General features: G+C 36.1%; 1 protein-coding gene across 1 annotated transcript; it reads right to left on the reverse strand.

The window, feature by feature from the left end:
• Positions 1 to 2,236: 2,236 nt before the first annotated feature.
• Positions 2,237 to 19,768, reverse strand: LOC125823529 (uncharacterized). Its single transcript, XM_049502898.1, has 3 exons — positions 19,553 to 19,768; positions 3,229 to 3,561; positions 2,237 to 2,824 (listed from the first exon to the last, which is right to left on the reverse strand). The coding sequence occupies exons 1-3, from the start codon at positions 19,766 to 19,768 to the stop codon at positions 2,237 to 2,239; spliced, it is 1,137 nt and encodes a 378-aa protein (XP_049358855.1).
• Positions 19,769 to 25,082: the final 5,314 nt, after the last annotated feature.

Genomic DNA, 25,082 nt, shown 5'->3' on the forward strand with positions numbered 1-25,082 from the left:
CAATTGCCTTGGGGGTGCTACATTCATGCATGCAGGTCCTGACAGATGACCGAGTAGACCTCCATATCAGCAGGATTGACTTTTATCCGATTGGTCAGCCCCTTTCCTCCGGAGCTGCCAGAGTTGGGAGGTTTGTTACCTTTTGTTGTATATATTCTCATGGGTAGGCTGGGGCCCTGTCCCACCAATCTTTACTACTCTTAGAGGCTTGCAGACTAGTGTGTGGGGTTTATAGCTACGTTATGGCCATGCTGGCCTATGTTGTTGGTTTGCTGAGGCTTGTGAATTGTTTGATGTATTGTACTGATATTTACCTGTTTTTAGTTTTGGTATAGATATCATGGTGGCCTCGACGGCCCAATCAGGACTCTTGGGTGTAGCTGGTTCTTTTGTAGATCTGTTGACAGGGGCCTTGCCGGCCGAGGGCTTAGTTTTAAGCCGAGATATACTTGTTTGTTTTCTTAATTGCATGTGACTGCCATGCGCTAGTAGCAAATGGTTTGGTAGGGTCGGCTCGGGATTGAGTTTTGGCTTTAGGAGTCAGTTGCGCCCCTTGAGTTTGGGGCGTGACACACATTACCCATGGAAATTTACTCAAGACATCCGCACCCACATTAGCTTTGTCGGGGTGGTAAAGAACACTCTTGTCATAATCCTTTAAATTCTTTAACTACCTTCTTTGTCGGAGATTCAAATATTTTTGGCTAAACACATATTGGAGACTCTTGTAGTCAGTAAACACATCTACATAGACCACATATAAGTAATGTCTCCATATTTACAAAGCAAACACCACCGCCGGTAATTCGAGGTCATTAGTCAGATAGTTCTTCTCATGGACCTTGAGTCACCTTGAAGCATAGGCAATCACTTTACCCTGTTGCATAAAGACACACCCCAAACCTACTCGAGAAGCGTCACAATATACCATAAACCCTTCAGTACCATCCAGTAAGGTCAACACCGGAGCGGAGGTAAGTTTATTTTTCAACTCTTGGAAGTTTTTCTCACAAGCCTCCGTCCACTCAAACTTGGCTTTCTTTTGTGTTAAAGCCGTCAATGGAGATGCAATTGAGGAGAAACCCTCAATAAACCTCCTATAATAACCGGCCAACCCCAAAAAGCATCTAATAATGGTAGGAGATAGAGGTCTAGGCCAACTCTTGACCGCATCCGTCTTCTTAGGATCAACCTCAATACCCATGCTCGACATAATGTGACCAAGGAAAGCAACCGACCTTAGCCAAAACTCACACTTAATAAATTTAGCATATAATTGGTGGTTTTTAAGGACTTGCAATACGATCCTCAAATGCTTCATATGATCGTCCTCACTCCTTGAATAGATCAAAATATCGTCAATAAAGACGATTACAAACGAATCAAGATATTGCCTAAATACCCTATTCATTAGATCCATGAATGCCGCTAGGGTATTTGTTAGACCAAAAGACATGACTAGAAATTTGTAGTGAACATATCTTGTTTGAAAGGCCATCATAATAACGCTAACCCCTCTCACCCTAAGTTTGTGGTAGCCCGACCTTAGGTCAATATTAGAAAAGTTACTCGCCCCTTGGAGTTGGTCAAACAAAGCATCAATTCAAGGGAGAGGGTACATATTCTTTACAGTGACCTTGTTCAATTAGCGGTAGTCTATACATATCGTAAGTGATCCATCATTCTTCTTCGCAAACAATATCGAGGCACCCCATGGAGATATACTTGGTTGAATAAACCCTTTGCTAACAAATCTTTGAGTTGTTCCTTTAATTTTTTCAACTCGCCCGGAGCCATCCGATAAGGAGGAATTAATATGGGTTGAGTATCCGGCAAAAGATCAATGCTGAAGTCTATTTCCCATTCGGGAGGAATGCCGGGCAAGTCATCCGGAAAGACTTCCAGAAATTCCCTTACTATGGGGACCGACTCTAAAGAAGGAGTCTTGGACTCAACATCTATGACCCTAACAATGTGTTAAACACACCCCTTGGAAATCATTTTCCTTGCTTCTAGATATGTAACAAAACGACCTCTAGGGATAGAGATTCCCCCCCTTCCATTCTAATAAGGGCTCATTTGGAAATTGAAACTTTACTACCCGAGTTCTACAATCAATGGTCGCAAAACAAGCATGCAACCAATCCATCCCCAAGATGACATCAAAGTCAACCATATCTAATTCTACCAAATCAACCAAAGTGACTTTATGAGACAAAGTAATAGGACAACTCCTTTAAATTCTTTTAGCTATAACAGAGTCACCAACCGAGGTAGAATCTAAAAAAGGTTCCTCTAACTTTTCGGGGGATAGATCAAATTTCATAAACACAAAAGGGGTATAAACATAAATGGAAAATACTTGCAACATACCAGTAACAACAACTGGGGATCCCTCTTGAAAACTTTTAGATTGGAGAGCATAGAAGTGATTCTTCTTGGGAGCATCAAAATTAGAGCCACTAGGACGGACTTGTTTGCCCTCTCTTCCTTGAGCCCTTACCATGGGACAATCTCTGCTCATGTTACCACTTTTCCCACAACTAAAGCACTCACCCATGCCAACAAGGAACTTCCCCTCATGCTTCTTGCAATATTTTGAACAAGTAGGTCTATCAACATCAGAATCCCCACCAATACCACCTTGAGGCTTAGAGGTGGATACCCTTTCTTTGTTGACCTTAGGATTGCTATAGGAGCCTTGGTTGGAAAATCTCTTCTTGAACCTTGGTTTTCCTTGAACCTCAATTTTACCCTTAGAAGAATTCCCATCATCGGTCCTTGCCCTATTCATTTCTATATTCACTTGCTTGAGCTTTTGTTCCTACATTCGTTCGGCATGAACCATAAGACTTGAGATGTTCAACTTGGAATGAGTGTTGCTGAACTACATTCATTCACCACTAGGTCGGATATCCATCTGACAAATTTTTTCATTTTATCTCTAGAGTCCTCCACCAAGGTTGGGGCATACTTAGACAATTGGGTGTACTTGAGGCTATATTCCTTCATACTAATACCTATTTAGCGAAGGTTGATGAATTCTTGCCTTTTTCTCTCCCTCAACTCTAGGGAGAAAAAGCTATCAAGGAAGGCCGACTTGAACACTCCCCAATATACCGGGACCTGCCCTTACGGGTCTCTAATCCTTCCATTGCTCATACCATACTTGAGCCATATCTTTCAATTGATAGGCGGCTAGTTCTGCCTTCTCTTGTGGAGACACACCCATAGCATCAAGCACTTTAAACACTTCATCACAAAACCCTGTGGGTCCTCATCCACTTTGGAGCCATAGAATGTTGGGTGATTCATTCTTGTGAAATCCATTATCCTTGAAGCAGTTTTACTTGCATTGGGGTTCACTTGCACCCTAGCATCTCTAGTGACTTGAGTCGTTAAAGCATGAGTCAATGTTTGAAGAGCAGTCCTTATATCCACATTGGTCATATCCCCCTCATCATTAGGAGCTTGAGGATTTTGGGCAGCTTGGGGAGGAACTCCCTCATTCACATTCTCCTCTTCCATCCTCCTTGCATTCGCCCTTATTGTATTCATTTCCTATATACACAAGAAAAAGGTTAGGAATAAGGACTTCATAGAGTTAAAACTATAAGGCATGACTAAAGAGTAATGAAGAAGTGAAAGTTCCTAAACATCTTATAGACTCTCATTCATAAGTGTGGCGCGCTTCCCACACATGAACAAGACTCTACTAGACGTGGTTCATGAGACATCAACCTAAAATCATCCCAAAACCTTATGCTCTGATACCAAGTTTGTCATGACCTAAGAGTACCCCTACACGTGACACGGCGTACTTGACCCCGAAGGGGTCTCATACAAGCCCTTAGCATCATCAAACATAAATACTTAAAATAATTGCGGAAAATTTAAAACTTTTACAACCAAAGTCAACTCTTTTTTGACCAACGAAAGTAAGTGTCTAGACATTGTCTCAATCACCGTATAGTACATAAAGAGTACAAATACAGTCAAAAGCCCTTTACATCAACATAGTCTCAATAGTAGACAAAACAATAAAACCTAAGAAATGAGATCGTCTTGTCCTTGAACTTGAGGACTCACCAAGCCTAGGGAATAGTCAAACCAAGCTTCACTTAAAGATATAGTAGTAGTCTCAACGACCGGAACCAACGCTTATAGTAAAGTAGAAAATACGGGTTATCACAATTAATTGTACTAATTATGGAAGCCATACACAAAAATCCTTAAAACATGCTCAAAAGGGATATTTGGTTGAAATCATGCATTTTCATATTTAAAAGCCATTATGCACATTTATTAAGAACATAAGCCAAACCAACATATAAGCACCCCAAAGCCAAACTAGTGCAATGCAAAGTTAAGATCCCATAACCCTACCAAATGCTAAGTATCACATTTAGGCCACCAACAACATGCATACCATACTTTTCCATAGTCATAACCAACATACATAAGAGAGGAGACATTCAGGTTCATAACTTATAACAACCGAAGTCAATCTTAACATTCATACATACCTTTCATATGTAATTAATAAGTCATCATAATCATAAAAGATTCTCACCATAACCCCTCTTAAAGTTTACTTGTGCAATACATGAGTGAAGTCCCACACCACCACTCATACTAAGTAGTACCGCTCAAGAAGTCACAATTAAGATCCATGTTCTTACCATAGTTCATATTCATATCATATAGGGAAGAATAACATTAACCGACAAAGACCATGTGAGCTACATGGAATCCGGTATTCTACCCCCACACCGAAAAGAGGTGTCCTACTTCCCTAAGGTAGAACTTTCAGATTGCTTCTAGAAACTTTGACTAATAACGTGGAGGTTTCCATCTCATGAGATAGCCATATTTGGTACCCAACTACTAGCGTGAAGGAACCCATCTCATCATCATATTTACTCAGTGCTAAGCATAATTCCCTTTAAGATTTATGTTAAGTCTTTACTTAGATTTATATTCACAGGAGAATGCACTATGCATTCATGACAAGATAATATAATAAGATATAAAAGATTCATTTGGTGAGAATGTCCTTTCACCTTTTGAATCATCAACATGTGAGTAAACCTTTCACATCTTACCAATAGTGTGTTCATGAGTATGACCTTTCAATCAACCCAACAAGCTTACCATAAACATACATACATATTTCATGGATAATTCAAGTGTAAGGGTGTAGGGACGGAAGATCTTGCATCAACACTACAACTACACAATAGATATAGAATCATTACTATTTAAGAAAACCCCCATTTCATACACAATTCTTATAAAGAAGTATTGCCCTCATACCTTTGCCCTTCAAGGATCTTGAAACCACAATACAACCAACCATATACAATTAATACACATTATAGGAGGAATTCGTGATTCAATAGCTTAATTAACATAAATATATTCAATTGCCAAGTTCTCAACATCAATCAACCCAAAACATAATTCATACTTTAGGAAGAAGGGCAAATCATGGGTCGAAGGTAGATTTTCATCAAATATCCAACAATAATACATTATTCCAACCAAAAATCATCATAATTAACCATAACAATCCACAATTAAACAAGTGAAATTGTTTTAGAAGAAGGCCCATGACATGAATTGAAAACCATAGATATTAGGGGGGATTGAAATCTTGAAAACATAATTTGGTAGGGACTCCTTAGGTGATAGGTATCCAAGGATTAAAAGAATCCATACCTTGTCTAAAACTCACCAATAACTTTGGGGAAGAACCTTGAAAATCTACAATCCCTAGCTCCAATGGCTTCTTCTTGTTCTTGAGTTTAGAGAGAGAATTTTTGAGAGAGAAGGGAGTTTTGATTTCAATTTGGGTGTTTGTGATTATTGACCTAGTCTTGTGAAATTTGAGTTAAAAATAATATATAAACTACCCCTAAAAATACCCAAAACACCCCCACTTAAATTGAACTAAAAAGGAAATTACTCAAACGCACCTAATTTAGGCAGCCATGTCCAGTGACCACGACCACTTGTACTATCCGTCCAAGGGACCATGGCTCGTGGGGGTGCTCGTGGTCCCTGAGGAAGTAGCCTCCTCTAGGTGGTCAACATCCCCATGAGTCCAAGCCATGACCACGAGACCTCCCACTATCAGCGGTCATGACCACGAGTCATGGTGGAGGTCGTGGTCCTAATGAAAGGCCAAGCCTTCAAAGCCTTGCCACCTCACACCTACGCGACCTTCACGAGTCACCCTCACGCCTTATCAAGGGACCCACGGTCTGTGGTGGTGCCCATGGTCCCTTGACCAGTAGCTCCCCCAACGTGTCCCATTTTTTAATAAGCCAAGGCAATTTCACGTGCACCTTCTCAAGTTGTGAAGTGGACCACACCCCATGGTCCTGCTTGTAGAGGGTGAGGCAATAGCTAGGCTACCTCATGCCTCCAAGCCCCCATGCCCAAGTCCACTCCACGAGGCCTCCCACGAGCCGTGGTGATTGCCATGGAGCTTGAGGCAGTGCGCTCAACTTTTGGGACAGCCTTGGCCTTTGGCCTTGGCTTGCCCCTTTCACTTGGCACTTGTTCACTCCTAAGATCCTCATAAAATCCTTACATGGTCTACTAATCTAGGGGGAGTCATTTTGTAGATTTTAACCTTATGTTTAGGCTCTAGTTCAACCTACTAATTTTCCGAGTCGTTATAGATCTGCTTAATCTCTCTATTTGACACTTCGACTTGCCCACTAGACTGTGGATGATATAGAGTTTCTACACTGTGAAGAACACCATCCTTCTCAAGAAATGCATTTCAAAACCTATAAAAAAAACTGGGAAACTTCCATTCCTAATAATCGCCCGTGGTGTACTGAATTTAGAGAGAATATTGATTTTCGAGAATGTGGTGACACTCTTCACTTCATTGAGTTAAAGTGCGATAGCTTCCACCCATTTAGACACATTATCAACTGCTACAAGTACGTATTTCATTCCATTTTAGTTCATAAACGGACCAATAAAGTCAAGACCCCAAACATCAAACAACTCAATCACTAGTATATGTATCATTGGGATTTCTTGCTTTCTTCAAATATATCCTTCTCTTTGGCAACGATCACAAGACTTAGCGAAATCATGAAAATCTTGGTGAATAGTAGGCCAATAATACCCGTATTGCAAGATTGTATGAGAAGTCTAAATACCACTATGACTACCACCAACAAGAGATGAATGACTATATTCCATTATACTCATCATCTCTACATCGGGAACACAATGATGAATAATTCCATCAGCACAAGCATGAAACAAGTAAGGCTCTTCCAAGAAAAAACATCTTCACATTAGACATGAATTTTTTTGTTTGGTGGAACGACAAATCCGAAGGCACCATGTTGCTTGCCAAATAATTTGGTTAAATATGTGAACCAAAGGATAAGATAAAAAAAATGACAATACATATTTATCGAGGAACATATCATTTATCTCAATTCCATTAGTTTACTTCATCATTGCCTCTTCTTCGAATCTGGATGAGTAATCAACCACTTGATTTTACGTTCCCTTTCTATCTTTCACTTCATAATTAAAATTTTGCAACAACAATACCCATCGAATCAATCTCGATTTTGCATCCTTCAGTGCCATAAGATACCTCAATGCCCAATGACCAATATGCACAACGACTTTAGTGCATTGAAATGGGATCGAAACTTCTCAAACGCGAAGATTATAACAAGCATTTCCTGCTATGTAAACCTAGTTCTTTTGAGCAACATTCAAAGAATTGCTCGCATAGTATATAGGATGAAGATTCTTCTCTCACCTCTGCCCCAATACTACGCCAAGTGCCACCCCACTCGCACAACACGTAACATCAAATGGTTGTCCCCATTTAGTGAAATAATGATTTCTACACAAGTCAACTTCTCTTTCAGCCCGTGAAATTCTATAAAAGAAGCATCATCAAACTAAAATTTTGTCTCCTACTAAAGCAGCTTGCACAATGGGTGTGAAGTTTTGTCATGACCCAAGGTAGACCTTAGGCGTAACATGGCATACAATACCCCGAGAGGACCCATACTAGCCACTTACCATACATCACACAAGATAATAGAATTTAAAAGATTTAAAAGATAGTTTTAACATATAAAAGTTTTATAGAGAAAAGTAGAAATCTAAACAACATCTCAAAGCTATCTAGTACGCAAGAAGAAAGCGGGACGTAACTAGTAAATCATGTTGCATGAACTAAATGAAAAGGCATATTAAATGTTTGCGGTTCTATGGACATATGTCTAGGTGTCCTTTGGGTAAATGGTTTTTCGAATAGCTGGTTTAAGTTAGCATTTTTATGTTGTTTATCGCTAACTTGTTTGCTTGTACCTGCAGCTGTATTTAAACAAACATTATGGGTTTTAAGTAGCTCCGCATTTTTATAGTCATGCTGCTGACTAGCTTTAGACTTCAGATTATCTTCATTAGTCTTTAGCTTTTGTATCTCGTTGTCCATACTATCCACTTTTATACAAAGTGTAGTTATGGCTTTGAGTATCTCTTCCATTGTATTTTCGTTCTCAGTCTGAGTAGCTTTGTCTTGATAAGTAATCTGCAATAACATTCTTATCAGTTTTTATTACTTCAATTGTAAATGTAAAATTTAATATATTTAATACCAATCTCCTTATTTCTTTTGTTGTTACCGAATCTTGTATTTTTCTTGTTAGCCACCATTTTACTTGTGTATTATCTGTTCTTATAATAAATTTGTTATATACAATATATGGTTCAAATGATAATAAACACTTATATACTGAATATAATTCTTTTCTATTTATTTCCCATTTTATTTCTGTATTATTAAACGTTCCTGAATAATACCTGCAATGATGTTCTATCGTAGTGTCATCATACCTGTATTTTAGTATTCCTCCATAACTTTTTTCACTCGCATCTGATTCTATTATATAAGTAATTTTTTTGTTTTCATCTGGAAAATATAGTTTAGGTAAGTTTTTACATAATAATTTTACCTTTTGTATTTGTATTTGGTCTTTTTTATCAAACTGATATTCTATATCTTTCTTTAATTTTTGTTGTAATGGTTTTAAATTTTCTGCTAATTTTGGTATGTATTCTCTTACTTGATTTACTAGTCCTAAGAATGATTGTAATTTCTTTTTTGTGTCTAGTTGTTCATTTGAGTTAATTATTTTTGTACTATATGTGTTTGCATTTTTATTCCGTTTTTATCAATTTGTATCCCTAAGAATTCTATTTGATTTTTCATTATATCAGCTTTCTTTTTACTTAGACTTATACCTGAATATTCTATGATGTGTATAAATTTTTCTAATAATCTTATATGTTCATCTTATGTCTTAGAATATAATAATATATCATCGATGTACACTACACAATTTTCTATTTGTTTAAAGTAATTGTCCATAAAGTGTTGATATCTACCTGGTGCGTTTTTATATCCAAATGGTAATACATTCCATTCATAAAATCCTTGTGGTACAGTGAATGTTGTTAGTTTTTTAGATTCTTCTTCTAGTTTTAAGTGGTAAAATCCTGATTTACAATCAAATTTGCTAAAATAATTATATCCTTGTATTTGTCTTGTCTTTAGTATTTTATTTTGTATCGGATAATTATATGTTTTAGTTTTTGCATTTAAATTTCTATAATCAATAACCATTCTACTTTTTCCTCTTTTTTGTTCACTATGTTTATTTACGATAAATGTCGGGCTTGTATGCTTACTATTGCTTTCTTGTATATATCCTTTTTCTAGTAATTCATCTATATGTATCTTAAATTCGGTTAAATCATTAAAATTATACTTTAATGGTTTTTGGGTTATTATACTGTTATTATCAATTAGCTCAATTTTTACTTTGGTTTTATGTTTTTCCCATCCTTGTAAAGGATCCTCACTATATAATAGTTCTAACTTATCTTGAATTATTTTTACTTTATCTATAGAGAATATAATTAATTCTATTTTAGGGTCTTCTTCTTTTATATTTTCTAATTTTTGTGTAATTTTTTCACTTCCTTTTATCCATTCTGTTGTTTTTCATTTTTTATTATTTACCCTTTTTGCTCCTATTTTTTGTTTACACGGTGTTGTGAACCACCAGTGTGTTTTTGTTATTATATGTGGGTATAATTTTTCTAAAAATGGCATTCCTAGTAGCATATCTTTTGTAGTTAATTCAAAGTTATATATTTCTTCTATAGTTAATATCTTATCCCATATTTGTATTTTTATATTTTTTGCCTTATATGTGATCATGTTTCCTTCATTATTAAATCATGTTACTACTATAGGTGTTTTTAGTTTTTCCCACTTATCTTCTGGTAAACAATTGTATTTACATATATTAGCTTCTGCTCCCGTATCTATCATTGGTGTATAATATCGGTTGTAATATCCTTCTATTATTATCTTTGCAAGTATATATATTTTCATATTTTTATCATACCAAAGTCCTTTTTATTATTACTCTTTTATTTTCATAATTTATTGTTAACTGTTTGTCTTCTAGATTATATGGTTTTACTTGTTCCAACCATTTTATTCCTAAAATGATATTTTCATTTCCTTGATATATTTTGAATTTTATTACTGTTGGTACTCCTCCGATGATTATTTCCTTTTCCGTAGTTTCTTCGGTATACATTAATGCTTTTGGTAGTTCGGAGCATGATTGTTCAATAGTTATTATTTCATCTTCCGTCACTAATTCTCTTGTAATATAGTTTTCTTCTCGTCCTGTATCTATTAATATTAAATATTTTCGTTGTTCCATTATTCCCGTTATGTAGTAATGATGTGGTTTTATATCTTCTTCTATTGATTTTTGTGGGGTTTTATCTATTCTCCTTGAGGTACTCATTTTTGATGATGTTTGGGGTATCTCATTGTTTATTCTTTTCGATGTGCTTAGTCTTTCTTTTACTATTTCTAAATCTTCTTCTATATCAATTTCATTATAACTATAATCATTTTTATCTATGACTGTAACTATTCTTTCAAAAGGATCTTCTATTTTTATTTTGTCTATTTTATTTTTTGCTGTTATTTTATGTTTTGTTGTTAGAACATATAAGTTTTTACATCTAGCTGTAAATATTTTACTTCCTGGGGCTAGTTCTATTCCCGACATTCTCCAATATAATACTAACGATTTATCTATATTTCTGTCATTTATTGCTACTGAGTAATTAGCACTTATTATAAATTTAAATTTTTGGTATATGAGGTTACCTCTTACTGCACTTATTACACTTTTTTCTATGGGTTGTATAATTCTATCATCCGCTAAGTATATTTCTATGGGTGTATCTATTCCTTCTCTAAAACATGCTTTTATTAATATTTCTGTTCCTCCTAAATGTACATATTTAATTGGATTTTTAGCCTTAATATCTTGTATTTCTTTATTTATTATTCGTTTATTTATTATTGGTATTTTGGCCTTTCCTTTAGTATATTTGCAATCTATGATATGTTCTCTTTGACTTACTACATAATATTCTTCTTTTTGTCGTTTAAACCAGTTTCTTACTGTTGGTATTTCGAATATTTTTGCTACGCTTAGGTCTAATTCTTTTCCTTTTATTTGTTCAAATATACTATTATCAAATATTATTTTCTGTTCTAAATATTCTTCGTCTTGATGTTTTTCTTTATTTATTGTTTGTATATCTGCTTCAGTCATTTGTTATATTATAGAATTCATTTTCTATTTCTATGTCATTATCTATTTCATTTTTCGATAATTCATATATACTATCATTGCTTTCTAATTCATAATCTACGTATTCTATTTGTGTATATTTTTCGTCATCTATTATTATTTCTGATATTTGTTTTTTCTTTGGATTTTTAGGTAATTTACAATCTCTAGCTATATGTCCTAATTTTCCACAATTATAACAAGTACATTCCGTTAGTTTTCTTTTTGGTCTATATGGTCTTTTGGTTTTGTAATTTTTTACATAGTACCTTCTTCTTGGTTTTTTATATTTATATTTTGATATATATTTTTTATTATATTTCTTTCTATTTTTGTAATACTTATCCGTACAACCAAATTGGGGTGATGTTTTATTTTTGCAACATGCTAAGTTCTTTATTAATATTTTTTCCATTTTTATTTCTTCTTTATGCTTTTCACATAGTTCCATAAACCATCGTTGCAAGAATTTCATTCTAGCTCCTAAGGTGTCCGTTAATTCTGCTTCATTCCAACTTTTTATTATTTTTGAATTAAAAGGTTCTGGTAATTTTGTAAAATATAATTTTCTTATTTCTTTACTTTCTTCTGTGCTATATGTTCCTTTATAATAATATTCTCTAAATGCACATGTATATTCATCTATGTAACACATATTGCATATTGCTAATTTTGTCATTAGATTCCGATTTATGATTTTTTCTTTATTTTGTTCTTCCACTTCTGTTGTCATACTACTAAATTCATTTCTTATAGCTATTTCGTATTTATATAATATTTCCATGGTTGTAGTGGCTATTCCACCATCAAATTTTTTATTATTTCTCAAAGTTGTTAAGCTTTCATTTGTTAAATTTTGTAGCCATAATTTTACTGTTCCTATAAGTGTTCTTTCTATGTATCCTGGTGCCTCTGCTATTACTATCTTGTTATCTATTAATTGTTTTGATATGTATCCTACCCATAATTGGATTGTTTTATTTATGTCTGCTACACAGTCTAAATCTAAAAATTCATGTTGTCCAGTTATTGGTTTAGGCGTCCATTTTTTATTTAATCTTTTATCCCATGTAGTTTTTTCTTTATCATATTGTTCATAATTTTCATTATAATATTTTGGATTAAAATTTTTTGGGTTTTTTACTCCTGATGTACTAGGTTTTTCGCCTATGTCTACGTCTTCTGTATTTACTTCTAAATTCTTTGTATTATCTATGTTTGCTAAAAGTTCCGTATATGTTTCGCTTGTTTCCGAATGTTGTTCTAGATCATCATCGTTTATTTCATCAACTCTTATTTCGGGTAGATTATCTTGGTTATTTTCTTCTTTTTCTCCTAATTCATCTTGTAATTGCAATTTTTCTTTAAATTTAATTATCTCATTTGCTAATTTTGTTTTTTGTTCTTTTTCTTTTTGTTTAATTTCATACATTTCTTTTAATATTGCTAGCTCTTTTTCTAGCTCTATTATTTTAGTATTCTTTACTTCTTCTAATTGTTGTACTTCCTTTTTTGCTTGTTGTTTTATTTTTTCAATTTCCGTTCTTCTATCTATTTCTTCATTTTCTTTTGTTATTCTTACCATAGCAGTTAAACTATCTTCTAGTTTTACCGTTTCTTTTTCTAACATTAAACTTATATTGTAACCTATTTTCTTATATCTTCTTCCTAGATTAGAAAATATTATCTTTATTTTTAATCCGTCATAATTTTCATATGTTTTTTCATCTATTGCGTATTCTTCTTTATTCATTTATAAATTATGTTGTAGTTTATATTCTAAGTTATTTATTTGTATTTCTAGATAAAAAATAGTCTTTCTTTGTACTACTATAGATTTGTGACAAATTCCTGCAAATATATTACTATTAAGTCTATTTTGCCTATGTTCTAATTCTTGTCGTTTTTCTATAATTACTTCATTAAGTTTTTGTCTATATTCACTATTCTTGTTATTCATTGTATTTTTAAGTATTGAATATATTTATATTCTATTTTAGATATATTATTTATTAATTGATCTAATACCATTTTTCGTAGCGGAACTGGTAGCTGGGGGATTCATGGAAGTGGTAGTGTGGTAGGTGGTAGTATGATCACATTTTCATTCATTTGTACAAGAATAAGATGCATAAGCATACCGATTCAAGATATACAATCCATAGAAGAAAACCATTCACATTCCATCATCATCATACATGAGTGTTAATTGAGAATTTGCTTTCAATCACAACACTATTACATTCTAAACATGATCAGCATACTATCATTGAATTCACATACATTTCCTTCACATCATAATCATACCTTAAGCTTCATACCTTTCCTTTCAAGGCCATGGATCACATTCACCCACACACCTTATATCAATACAATAAGGCAAGAGTAATAACTTAATTTCAGCATTCTATATCCAAATACACATAAACAATTCACATACTTCATAATCAATCAAATCCCAATCACAAATCACAACATAGGAATTTTGGGGAAAACACGGGTTCCATAAAGATATCATCTCAATTCCTCTTTAAAACCACAACTAATTTATAAATCAATTCAATAAAGCCTTTGGAAATCATTTTGAATCGAACCCATGCATAGATTGAAATCTAGGGTTTTTGGGTAAACATTGGAGATTTGAAATAACTTCTGAAATTGGCTCCTTGAAAGAAACTAAGTCAAGGATGAAGACCACCATACCTTTAATGGAAGAAATCCAAGAAAATTCCCTGAAAAACATAAAGTCTTGACCTTGGAAGCTTGATGTCTTCACCTCCAATGGAGGTTTCTAGAAAGAGAACTTTTGGCGGGGAGGGCAGGTTTTGTATTTTGGGTTTTGAAATAATGAAGTCTAAAATATGTTTTAATACTTTAAAAACCCTTAAATTACCATAAATAACTAATTAAAACTGTCCCCCAACAAAACTAGACTTAAGGTGAATTTACCAGTTCACCGCCAACTTGGCTTAACGATTACAACATTTGCAGGTGCAAACAACGCCCCCTCACTTACGAACCGTAGATTGGGCTACTCCCCGTCCTACAAGTCCGTGGTTTGGGGTTTCAGCATGTCAATTTGTCCCTTGACCTACGGAGCAAGACCACGAGGTGTGGATGGACCTACGCCCCGTAGCTCCCATCCGTGGTTCACAACATTCTTGGCAGCTTTTTGGTTTCAAGGGACCTTGGGGGTTAGGCTTTAGGGTCATCCTAAAGGACCCCTAGGGTGGTCCTTGGGGAGTCGTACCTTGACTTTTAACCCCTCAAACTAAGCTCGAAACAACACGATACAACCACAAACCTCACATCAACTCTAAGACACACTAGTTAGGCTCTAGTTTCACTTATTCGCCATACGGGTTGTTACTGTCACGACCCAGGGGTACCCCCTAGATGTAAACATGGTGTAGTCAACCCCGAAGGGGTATCATACAAGCCCTAGCATCATCATGACATAACAAAGTATAAATAATACGAAAAATTAAAACTTTACAATCGAAGTTCAAACTTCATTTTCATAAAAGAAAAATAATAGGAATCTAGACTCTTCGTCTCATACGCCATCTAAGTTCAATAGAGAATTTCAAATAGGGTGAATAGCCCTTTAGATATAATAGTCTCATAGAAAGAGGTACATAGAAAGTTTAAAAGTCTATTACAATAAGAAAGAACATAAAGTGGCATCAAATGCTTGTCCTCAGATCTTGAGGACCTACCACAAGTCTTGGAAAAGTCTATTCCAAGTCTTCTTCAAAGTAGAGGGTGGAAGTCACCTAGCTAGAACCTACACTCATAAGATGTAGAAGGGAAAAAGGGGTTAGCACATAATATGTAATAAGTATGGAAATATGCATAAAAACCTTAAAACATGCAAAAAGGACATTTTTATGAAAGATATGTATTTATGAGGTTTTAAAACCAATTTGTATCATCAACATAAGCTACAATCCAATATCACAAATATATTCACAATATAGTAAAGGCATGACCTTAGCAACCCCATAAGGTTCACTTGTGCAATGTATGGTTGGCATCCCATAATACCAACCTTACGAAGCATTCCTTAGGAACTACCTTAATCACACATATTACCTTTAGACTTCATCACATTCAATAATCATAAGTAGAGAATTAGTTCTGTATACTATTCAAACATAAGCACAAGTCATACATAGCAACTATCCATTCAAAATACATGGATTCATGTCATCACATAATATAAAGGAACCATCCACAACATCCCACCAAGTCTAGTAGTGCAATGTACAAATTAAGTCCCATACCCCCACTCTTACTTAGCAAACTTACTAAGAGGTTATAAAGTAGTTAATGCTTCATGCATTATATGACCCAACCTCTTGAATTAACGGAAGGGTCTTTTCCTCTTTGACAATATCCACTCAGTGCCTTGTATTATTTCCCAAATTCATCTAATTAGTCTTTCAATTGTATCTACATGTGTGAAGGATTGTTCAACCTTTCATTCAATACAATTCAATAAGTAGCTCATATATTCATTAGGTGAGAATGCACTTTCAACCTAGAATCAACATTAGTATGTGAGTAGAACTTTCACATTATCATTTATATTGTCTTCATGATAATCACACTTTCAATCAACACAATACATAAACTTCATTCTAAACAATTCATAAAGATTCAATGTAAGGGCTAAGGGAAGAAAGACCATTCACCAATACCTCACTTTGCACTATTGTCATAAAACCTTTACCTTTCAAGTAAATCCCAAGTTCATATACAACATTCCTCAATATGTACATAACCCTAGAAATTTATCCCTTTCAAGCTCATGAATCAAGTATCACAATTACCCCTAAAGATACTACAATAGGCATGAGAAAACAAGATTAAACTACTAAATAATCATAGATACCATTCACAGTAATCATCTTGCATCAATACATTCACTAACATTCGTGAAATTGGGGTCATGGGGGTGCACATCGGTTCATGGGAATTTTTACAATAGAAATCACCAAATAACATCAATTAATCCATAATATAAGTCAAATAACATAATGAAAACGTTTTTAGGATGAACCCATGGCTAGAATACAAACCCTAGTTTTTAGTCAAGATACCAATTTCGAAATAAGAGTTTTGAAGGGCTTCATGAAGAAACTATTCCATGAATCAAGATCCCCATAACTTAGTTGATGTATATCTTACGAAATTGTAGTGAAGAGGACAAATCTTGATCCCTTAGCTTGAGTTTGTTCTTTGTTCTTCAATGTTGTTTAGAGAGAGAATGTTATGAGAGGGAAGTGGGTTTTATTTTGAGTTGTGAGTTGTGAGGGGTTAAAGACTTGTTTTAATGCTTAATAATACTTTAATATACTTAAAATAACTATTTAAAACAGTCCTAACCCCTAAAAAAATTAATTAGGAAGTTACTAAACTACCCCCACCTAGCCGACCTAAGGCAGCCCACTCAAGCCACCATCCACGAGTCCCCGTTCGTGGGGTGTGGTCCAAACTACGGACCGTACTTGTCACTCGTGGTTTGGATCAGAGAGGGGTCATGTGAGTCCTTTGTGAGGAGACTAAGTCTCAAGTCACTAGACCAATCCACGAGGCATGAAACAGTCCAAGCTCCATACTGTCCACTCGTGGATTGGGGCTGTGGCTAGGCAGTTTGGGGCGTGAGTCAACCTACGCCTCGTAGGTTGCCTTTTCGGGAGTGAGGCTGTTTTGGACAGCTTTTTGGACCTTCCCTTGGGTCCTCTTCATGGGCCCTTGGGGGGTCCTAAGGTGGTCGTGCCTTGACATTTAGGCACTAGAACCCTAGTACTAAGTTAGGAGGTTCATTTTAGGACTTAAACCATACATTTAGACTTCATTAGGCTATCGATTACACATTATGCCCTAGTTTAGGTCATTAGACACATGGGGTGTTACATTATCTCCCCCTTGGGAATATTCGTCCCCGAATGTCGACCAAGACACCAAACTAAGTTACAACTCCAAACCAACAACCCATTCATGCAAGAACATCAATACTGTGCAAAACTCAAAAATGCACTATTTACAACCTGCATTATTCGACAAGGAGGAAACTACAACTCCCATTCACAACGTAGTCAAAGCAATACAAGAAAGTAGGAACTACTTCTACTAACTCAATATGCAAGCAGTCATTAATTCACATAAGCATGGGAGGAACTAACTTCTCCAACATCAAGTAAGCCCAAATCACAATATAGAGCAAGGAGTGCCATCTCATCAACACATTATTAAGCAAATTAATCAATTCATCTCATCGAGTCAAAAATTCAACCGTCATACAAAAATGCAATTAAACATGAGGAACATATGTATCACAAAAACTCATTGCATAATAAACAGGAATTTCCACAAGAACATGCACTATATAGGGAAATCATGAAATTCAAGTAGCACACATGACTCCCAAAATACTAGACTCAAGAGGAACTATTTACCTCTAGCTTGAATAGGAGTAGGAGGAAAGAGATGAGGGTAGCATGACATCATGTCCGCCTCAGCCTCCCATGTAGCACCCTCAACAAGGTGATTCCTCCATAGAACCTTAACCTACTTCCTTATTTCTCAACTCTTCACTTGCCGATCCAAAATCTCAACCGGGAAATCTTCATAGGAAAGGTTCTCATCAACTCCTAAACCTTATAAAGGAATGATGGACACCGGATAACCAATACACTTTTTGAGCATGGAAACATGAAACACCGGGTGAACCGGGGCCAACTCATTTGGCAAATCCACCTCATAAGCAACTTTCCCAATACGTTTCATGACTTGGTATGGGCCCACATATCTTGGACTATGTTTCCCCTTCGTTCCAAACCTCATCACATATCTCATAAATGATATTTTTAAGTAGACCCAATCACCAATCTCAAATTCAAGATCCCTCCTTCTATTGTCGGCATAAGACTTTTTCCATCTTTCGGACGTCTTCAACCTTTCTCTAATGAGTCAAACTTTTTGAATGTCATCATAGACTAGTTCGGGACCAATTAGAGCAAACTCACCCACTTCAAACCACCCAACCGGAGATCTACACATTCTACCAGATAGTGCTTCAAACGGAGCGATGGGAATGCTTGAGTGGTAACTATTATTGTAGGCAAATTCTATCGGAGGAAGATGATCGTCCTAATTACCCTTGAAATCAATCACACACTCTCTTAACATGTCTTCTAGGGTTTGAATGGTGCGTTCGGCTTGACTATCTATTTGAGAGTGGAAAGCGGTACTAAGTTTAACATTGGTACCAAGCCCTTGTTGGAATGCTTTCCAAAAATGTGAAGTAAATTGAGCACCTCTATCCGATATGATAGACAAAGGACACCATGCAACTTCACTACCTCTTTGATGTACAACATAGCATAATCTTCCGCCAAAAAGGTAACCTTGACGGGAATGAAGTGGGCTGATTTAGTCATCCTATCAACAATGACCCAAATAGAATCATGTTGTTGTGTAGTACTAGGCAACCCCACAAAAAAATTCATATTCACCTCCTCCCACTTCCATGTGGAAAAATTTATATCTTGTAGCAAGCCTCCCAGTTACATGTACTCAACCTTGACTTGTTGGCAATTAGGATATTTGGCTACAAAACCCGTAATATCTTTCTTCATACCATTCTAGCAATATACTTCCTGTAGGTCACGGTACATCTTGGTCGCTTCCGAATGAATAGAATATCGCACACCATGAGCCTCTTCTAATATTTTCTTCCTCAAACCATCAACATCCAAGACACACAACCTACATTGGTACCTAAGCACCCCATCTCCCCCTTGGGAAAAAACCTCAATAGACTTGTTGAGAACCGATTCTTTCAATTCCACCAAAATAGGATCAAGTTGTTGCTTAGACCTCACGTCAACTACAAAGGATGATTCAGAAATATGATGAACCATGAACCCACCCTTGGTGGAATCCAGTAGTTGGACACTTAACTGGGCCAATCTATGCACATCACGAACCAATTCCTTCTTCTCCTCTTCTACAGCAACAAGTCCCATAGACAGTCTACTTTAGGCATCCGCAACCATATTAACTTTTCTGGGGTGGTATAAGACACTCATGTCATAGTCTTTCAAAAGATCCAAGCACCCTCTTTGTCAGAGGTTCAAATATTTTTGGCTAAACAATATTGGAGACTCTTGTGGTCGGTAAACACATCTACATCCCATAGAGATAGTGTCTCTATATTTTCAAAGTAAATACCACCGCCGCTAGTTCGAGGTCATGAGTCGGGTAGTTCTTCTCATGAATCTTGAGTTGTCTTGAAGCATAAGCGATTACCTTACCATGTTGCATGAGGACGCATCCGAAACCTAGTCGAGAAGCATCACAATATACAATAAACCCATCGGTACCATCCGGTAAAGTCAACACCGGAGCGGAGGCAAGCCTATCCTTCAATTCATGGAAGCTTTTCTCACAAGCCTCTGTCCACTCAAATTTGGCTTTCGTTTGAGTTAGGGTTGTCAATGGAGATGTAATAGAGGAAAAGCCCTCTAAAAACCTCTGGTAGTATCCGGCCAAACATAAAAAGCTTCGAATATTGGTGGGACTTAGTAGTCTAGGAAAATTTTTAACCACATCCATTTTCTTCGGATCAACTTATATATCCTCACTAGAAACAATGTTACCGAGGAAAGCAACCGATCTTACCCAAAACACGCACTTGCTAAACTTCGCATACAATTGTTGGTCCTTAAGGACTTGCAACACCATCCTCAAATGATTCATGTGTTCTAAATCAAAATATCATCTATAAAGAAAATCACAAATGAATCAAGATATTGTTTAAATACCCTATTCATAAGGTCCATGAAAGTTGCCGGGGCGTTTGTGATACCAAAATACATGACAAGGAATTCGAAGTGATCATATCTTGTTCGGAAGGCTGTTTTAGTAACATCAACTCCTCTCACACTAAATTTGTGATAGCCCGGCCATAAGTCAATCTTTGAGAAGTAACTCGCCCCTTGGAGTTGGTCAAATAAGTCATCGATCCTAGGGAGCGGATACTTATTCTTTATAGCAACCTTGTTCAATTGTCGGTAATCAATACACATCCTAAGGGACCCATCTTTCTTCTTCACAAACAAAACAGGTGCACCTAATGGAGATATGATTGGTTGAATAAACCCCTTATCTAGCAAATCTTTAAGTTGAGCCTTTAATTCCTTTAATTCAGTCGGGGCTATCCGATAAGGGGGAATAGATATGGGGTGTGTATCCGGCAAAAGATCAATGCCGAAGTCAATTTCCAATTCGAGAGGGATAATGTGCAAGTCATCGGGAAATTCCCTTACTACAAGGACCGACTCTGAAGGAGGAGTCTCGGATGCAAGGTCCTTAACTCTTACAATGTGATAGATACACTCTTTGGAAATCATTTACAAGCTTTTAGACATGAAATGATTCGACCTCTAGGGATTAAGTTTCCCCCCTTACATTCCAAAACGAGCTCATTAGGAAATTGAAACTTCACAACTCGGGTTCTAGAATCTATAGACCTAAAACAAGGATGCAACCAATCCATCCCCAAAATGAAATCAAAGTCCAACATATCTAATTGTATCAAATCAACCAAAGTGACTCTATGGGACAAGGAGATAGGACATTTCCTATACACTCTTTTAGCTATAACCGAATCACCTACCGGGGTAGACACGGAAAAAGGTTCTTTTAACCTAATAATGCATAACAATCAATTGAAAATACTTGTAACATATCGGTAACAACATTTGGAAAACCATCTTGATCACTCCTAGATTGAAGAGCACAAAAGCGATTCTTCTTTGGAGCATCGTAGTTGGAGCCACTAGGAGGAGCTTGATTACCTTCTCTTCCCTTGGTCATACGAGTTGGAAAATCTTTCAATTGGTTGCCACTTTTTCTACATCCATAGAAAACACCCATACTGGCAAGACATTTCCTTTCATGCTTCTAACCACAAGAGCCACTCCTATTGCCTCCTTGAGGCTTAGGGTTAGCCACCTTTCCTTTGTTAGGCCTAGGAGCATTGGAGGGGCATTGGTTGGTAAACCTCTTCTTAAACCGTGGTTTACCTTGACCTTCAAACATACCCTTAGATGAATTTCCCTCATCGGCCCTTGGCCTTTTCACCTCTATATTCTTCTTTCTAGGCCTTGACTCTTCCACTTGTTGAGCATGTACCATCAACCTAGAGATATCCATGTTTTCATGGAACATTTCCGCTCGACATTCTTCTTCAATGGCATAGCACACACCGGTGACAAAGCGACTCATTGCATCCCTTGGAGTATAAACCAAAGAGGGAGCATATTTGGATAACTTCAGGAATTTTAAAGAGTATTCTTGGACACTCATCCCTCCTTGGTGGAGATTCATGAACTCCTCAAATTTTGCCTCTCTCTTTTCACGAGGGTTTTTCCCAAGGCCCCACATCTCGGTTAGCATGGGCCGTCAAGGATTGTGCTTGTATGGTGACCGCTTGAGTTTGCACCGTCATTAGTTGAGTTAAGGTGTGAAGCGGCGCTCTTCTCTCCACATTTTACATAGATCCTTCATCTATATGGACTTGAGGGTCTTGAGGAGCATGAGGGGGAGCCTCCTCATTCATATTTTCCGCTCCGACTCTTCTATCATTTGCCCTTCTTGTATTCATAGCCTATAAGCACAAGAAATGGGTTAGGAGAAAGGACTTCATAGAGTAAGGACTTCAAAGCACGACTAAAGAGTAATGAAGAAAATGACAGGTCCTAAACATCTTATAGCCTCCTATTCATAAGAGTGACGCGCTTCACACTCATGAATAAAACTCTACTAGACGCGGTGTATAAGACATCAACCTAAAAAATATCCCAACAACTTATGCTCTGATGCCAAGTTTGTTATGACCCAGGGGTACCCCCTAGACGTGAACATGGCGTAGCCGACCCCAAAAGGGCCTCATACAAGCCCTAGCATCATTATGACATAAGAAAGAACAAATAATGCAGAAAATTAAAACATGACAATCGAAGTTCAAACATGATTTTCATAAAAGGAAAATAATAGGAATCTAGACTATTCATCTCATACACTATCTAAGTAGAATAGAGAATCTAAAATAGGGTCAATAGCCCTTTAGACATAATGGTCTCATAGAAAGAAGTACATAGAAAGTTTACAAAGTCTATTACAATAAGAAAGAACATAAAGTGGCTTCAAATGCTTGTCCTCGGATCCTGAGGACCAACCACAAGTCTTGGAGAAGTCTATTCCAAGTCTTTTTCAAAGTAGAGGGTGGAAGTCACCTAGCCGGAACTACACTAATAAGATGTAGAAGGGAAAAAGGGGTTAGCACAAAATATGTACTAAGCATGGAAATATGCATAAAAACCTTAAAACATTCAAAAAGGACATTTTTATGAAAGATATGCATTTATGAGGTTTTGAAAGAAATTTGCAACATCAACATAAGCTACAAACCAATATTACAACTATATTCACAATATAGTAAAGGCATGACCTTAGCAACCCCATAAGGTTCACTTGTGCAATGTATGGTTGGCATCCCATAATACCAACCTTAATTACTAAACATCCCTTAGGAACTACCTTAATAACTCATATTACCTTTAGTCTTCATCACATTCAATAATCATAAGTAGAGAATTAGTCATGTATACCTTTTGAACATAAGGAAAAGTCATTCATAGAAACTATCCATTCAATATACATACATTCATGTCATAACATAATATAAATGAACCATCTACAACATCCCACCAAGTCTACTAGTGCAATGTACAAGTGGAAGTCCCATACCCCCACTCATACTTAGCAAACTTACTAAGAAGTTATAGAGTAGTTCATGCTTCATTCATTATATCAATATTTAGGGAATAAAAACCATAACCGACATAGACCATGAGAGCTACATGGAATCCGGTGTCTAAACCCCACAACAAAAAGAGGTGTTCTACTTGCCTAAGGTAGAAATAAGTATATAACCATAAGGTCGATCCACTAGCTAAGTCCTATGTTGGCACATAGTTAAGGGATAGGGAAATTGCTTCTAGAAACCCTACCTCTTGCATTACCAGTGGAGTTCACATCTCATGAGTTAACTAAGATGACCCAGCCTCTTACATTAATATAAGGCCGGGTATTTTCCTCATTGACAATATCCACTCGGTGCTTAGTATTATTTCCCAAATTCATATAATTAGTGTTTCAAGTGTATCTACACGTGTGAAGGATTATTCAACCCTTCATTAAATACAATTCAATTAGTAGATCATAGATTCATTAGGTGAGAATGCACTTTGAACCTAGAATCAACATTAGTATGTGAGTAGAACTTTCACATTATCATTTATATTGTCTTCATGAGAATCGCACTTTCAATCAACACATTACATTAACTTCATTCTAAGCAATTCATGCAACATCAATGTAAGGGTTAAGCGAATAAAGACCATTTAGTAATACCTCACTTTGCACTATTGTCATAGAACATTTACCTTTCAAGTAAATCCCAAGTTCATGTACAACATTCCTCAATATGTACATAACCCTAGAATTTTACTCCTTTCAAGGTCATGAATCTTTATTACAATTACACCTAAAGATACTAAAATAGGCATGAGAAAAAAAGATTCAACTACTAAATAATCATAGATACAATTCATAGTAATCATCTTGTATCAATACATTCAGTAACATTCATGAAATTGGGGTCATGGGGGTGCACTTGTGTTTATGGGGATTTTTACAATAGAAATCACCAAATAACATCAATTAATCCATACTATAAGTCAAATAACATAATGAAAACGTTTTTCAGATGAACCCATGGCTAGAATAGAAACCTAGTTTTTAGTCAAGATATCAATTTCGAAATAAGTGTTTTGAAGGGCTCATGAAGAAACTATTCCATGAATCAAGAACCCTATACCTCAGTTGATGTTTATCCCACGAAATTGGAATGAAAAGGATGAATCTTGATCCCATAGCTTGCGGTTCTTCTTTATTTTTCAATGTTGTTTAGAGAGAGAATGTTATGAGATGGAGGTGGGTTTGATTTTGAGTTGTGAGTTGTGACAGAATAAAGACTTGTTTTAATGCTTAATAATATGTTAATATACTTAAAATAACTATGTATGACCGTCCTAACCCCTAAACAAATTAATTAGGAAGTTACTAAACAACCCCCACCTAGCAGACCTAAGGCAGCCCACTGAAGCCACCATCCACGAGTCCCCGTTCACGGGGCGTTGTCCAAACCACGAACCGTACTGGTCACTCGTAATTTGTATCATAGAGGGACGATGAGAGGACTTGGTGAGGAGA

The sequence above is a fragment of the Solanum verrucosum genome, unplaced genomic scaffold (assembly GCF_900185275.1).
Source record: "Solanum verrucosum unplaced genomic scaffold, falcon-dt-bn FXZP01000012.1, whole genome shotgun sequence".
NCBI classification, from domain to species: domain Eukaryota; kingdom Viridiplantae; phylum Streptophyta; class Magnoliopsida; order Solanales; family Solanaceae; genus Solanum; species Solanum verrucosum.

Coding starts and splice junctions, on each gene's coding strand:
- LOC125823529 (XM_049502898.1), bottom strand. CDS start 19,768: ATGGGACTTGTTGCTGTAGAAGAGGAGAAGAAGGAATTGGTTCGTGAT. Junction 3,562..19,552: donor TTCTCAACAAGTCTATTGAG/GTTTTTTCCCAA, acceptor TTGTGTATATAG/GAAATGAATACAATAAGGGC. Junction 2,825..3,228: donor TAAAGTGCTTGATGCTATGG/GTGTGTCTCCAC, acceptor GAACGAATGTAG/GAACAAAAGCTCAAGCAAGT.